The sequence below is a fragment of the Mesoplodon bidens genome, assembly GCF_964165515.1.
Source record: "Mesoplodon bidens genome assembly, chromosome: 15".
In the NCBI taxonomy this organism is placed as follows: Eukaryota; Metazoa; Chordata; class Mammalia; order Artiodactyla; family Ziphiidae; genus Mesoplodon; species Mesoplodon bidens.
Window position 1 is genome coordinate 57,711,179 of NC_138171.1, and position 2,645 is coordinate 57,713,823.

The window sequence follows — 2,645 nt, forward strand, 5'->3', positions numbered from 1 at the left end:
CAGAAATCTGCGACCGAAGGTACGTAAGGGCAAAGTAGGGCCGCCAGTTCCGAAGGGGGCTTCTGAGAAGTGCCCAAGAGGTTCAGAGGTGGTGCTAGAGACCTTGACAGGGCGGGGTCCTAGGACAGATGCGAGTCTAGGTCAGGGCGGGGGGGCTTCCCCGGGTAGGGCTCCCCGATTTGTGGAAAAGGTCGAGCCGGCCTAGCCTCCGCGGCGCGCAGAAAAAGAAACCGAAAGTGGCGCGGAAGGGCGGGCCTGTAAGGGGGTGGGGTCTACAGGGGGAGGAGCCTTAGGCCGACCACGCCCCCAAGCCAGTTTTAAAGACTGGTGCAGGGGCGGGCGCGCAGCAGACAGAGCTGCGGCCGTGGCAGCTGCACGGCTCCTGGCCCTGGAGCATGCGCGAGAGCCGCCCCGGAGACCCCAGCCGCCCCGCTTGCGGCGCCCCGCGCCCCGCCGCCAGGTGAGCGGGGCCCTGGGCTAGGAAGCGGGAGGGAGAGGGGAGGAAAGCACAGGACAGCCGGGTGTCTGGCGGCCTCGGGGGCTGAGTGGTGGGGTCGCGGCCGCCACGCTCCTGGCCCCCTCTGGCCTCACCCGGGCAGACCCCGCGCGTGGGGTTCCCGCAGCGCAGATTTTCTCATGCCTTTGCCCAATTCGCCCGGACAAGGCGCCAATTCCCGGCCTGGCCAGGAGGCGGCGGTCGCGGGGCGGTGAGCCGAGGGCCGGTTGGCCGGAATCGGGGCAGGCTTCTCCCCGGCACCTCTCCACGCCCCCTTCTTGTACCCAAACTCGGAGCGACTCGGGGGCTGCACTCCGCTCCACCGAGTTCCCACCCGCCTTGAAGTGCTCCGCGAGCGGGGAAGCCCATTTTCTAGATGAGCCCACTGAGGCTCAAAGGGCCGCGCGGACTTGGTCTTGAGCCCTCGGCCCTTTAGGAGCGGCTCACCCCAGAGCCCCACCCCTCCCAAGTTGCCTCGCGGGCCCTCACCTGCCCGGCCCCACCCAGACTCCCTGCTCACAGCCTGTCTCCCCCCATCAGCGCACCCCCGGACGCTATGGCCCACCCCTCCGGCCGGCCCCGCGTGTAGGATGGTAGCACACAACCAGGTGGCAGCCGACAATGCAATCTCCACGGCAGCAGAGCCCCGACGGCGGCCAGAGCCTTCCTCCTCTTCCTCCTCTTCTTCCTCCTCCTCGCCCGCGGCCCCGGCGCGCCCGCGGCCCTGCCCAGCTGCTCCGGCTCCGACCCCGGGCGACACGCACTTCCGCACGTTCCGCTCTCACGCCGAGTACCGGCGCATCACCCGGGCCAGCGCGCTCCTGGACGCCTGCGGCTTCTACTGGGGACCCCTGAGCGTGCACGGGGCGCACGAGCGGCTGCGCGCCGAGCCCGTGGGCACCTTTCTGGTGCGCGACAGCCGCCAGCGGAACTGCTTCTTCGCCCTCAGCGTGAAGATGGCCTCGGGCCCCACGAGCATCCGCGTGCACTTCCAGGCCGGCCGCTTCCACCTGGACGGCAGCCGCGAGAGCTTCGACTGCCTCTTCGAGCTGCTGGAGCACTACGTGGCGGCGCCGCCCCGCATGCTGGGGGCCCCGCTGCGCCAGCGCCGCGTGCGGCCGCTTCAGGAGCTGTGCCGCCAGCGCATTGTGGCCACCGTGGGCCGCGAGAACCTGGCGCGCATCCCCCTCAACCCCGTCCTCCGGGACTACTTGAGCTCCTTCCCCTTCCAGATCTGACCGGCCGAGCACGCAGCATTAACTGGGGCGCCTTATTATTTTCTATTATTATTATTTCCCTGGAACCACGTGGGTGCCCTCCCCGCCTGGGTTGGAGGGAGAGGGTGTAGGGGGCGAGGCGCCTTCTGCCCTGGGTTGGAGACAAGGCCGCAGACCCCTCTCCACCTCTTGTGGGGGTGCCCCCTCCCGGTGCTCCCTCTGGGTCCCCCTGGTTGTCCTAGCAGCTTAACTTAATTGTATCTGGGGCCAGGACCTGAACTCGTACCTCCTACCTCTTCATGTTTACATATACCCAGTATCTTTGCACAAACCAGGGGTTGGGGGAGGGTCTCTGGCTTTATTTTTCTGCTGTGCAGAATCCTATTTTATATTTTTTACCACCAGTTTAGGTAATAAACTTTATTATGAAAGTTTTTTTTTTTTTAAGAAAAAAGGTTTCTAGAGCGTGTGCTTTGGGCAAAGGTTTTCCATGGTTCTGAGTGGGTCCAGGTTCCTAAGACTGACCCGTGTGGCCGAAGATGGTGTGTGGCCTGTGTTCTGTGGCTGGGAACCCTGCATGGCTCCACCCTCAGCTCTCAGGGGTAGACGAATCGTTGGTCGTTGGTCTAGTTTTGGTATTGTGTGTAAAATGGCAGCTCATGTTTGAGCACTTAATGTGTGCCAGGCCCTGTTCTGTGCTTTACATGCTTAAATTTACTTAATCTATAAAGACAACCCTATGAAACAAGGCTCTTATCCCCATTTTACAGAAGAGAAAACTGAGGCGGGGTAAATTTGCCTGTGGCCATTCTTGTGTCAGAGAAGATACTGGGGCCTTTTTTGGCTGTCCTCCCAGAAATCTGTTTGAATGGATGACAGAGAGGAAACTTCTTTCATTCTATGACCACAACTTTTTCCAGGAAGGGGGTGGG

At 62.8% G+C, this 2,645-nt stretch overlaps 1 protein-coding gene across 1 annotated transcript; it reads left to right on the forward strand.

Annotated features, from left to right (window-relative positions):
• The first annotated feature begins 357 nt into the window (after positions 1–357).
• Positions 358–2,138, forward strand: SOCS1 (suppressor of cytokine signaling 1). Its single transcript, XM_081256041.1, has 2 exons — positions 358–460; positions 1,037–2,138. Exon 2 carries the CDS (start codon positions 1,087–1,089, stop codon positions 1,732–1,734), a length of 648 nt encoding a protein of 215 aa, XP_081112167.1. The 5' UTR covers positions 358–460; positions 1,037–1,086; the 3' UTR covers positions 1,735–2,138.
• Positions 2,139–2,645: the final 507 nt, after the last annotated feature.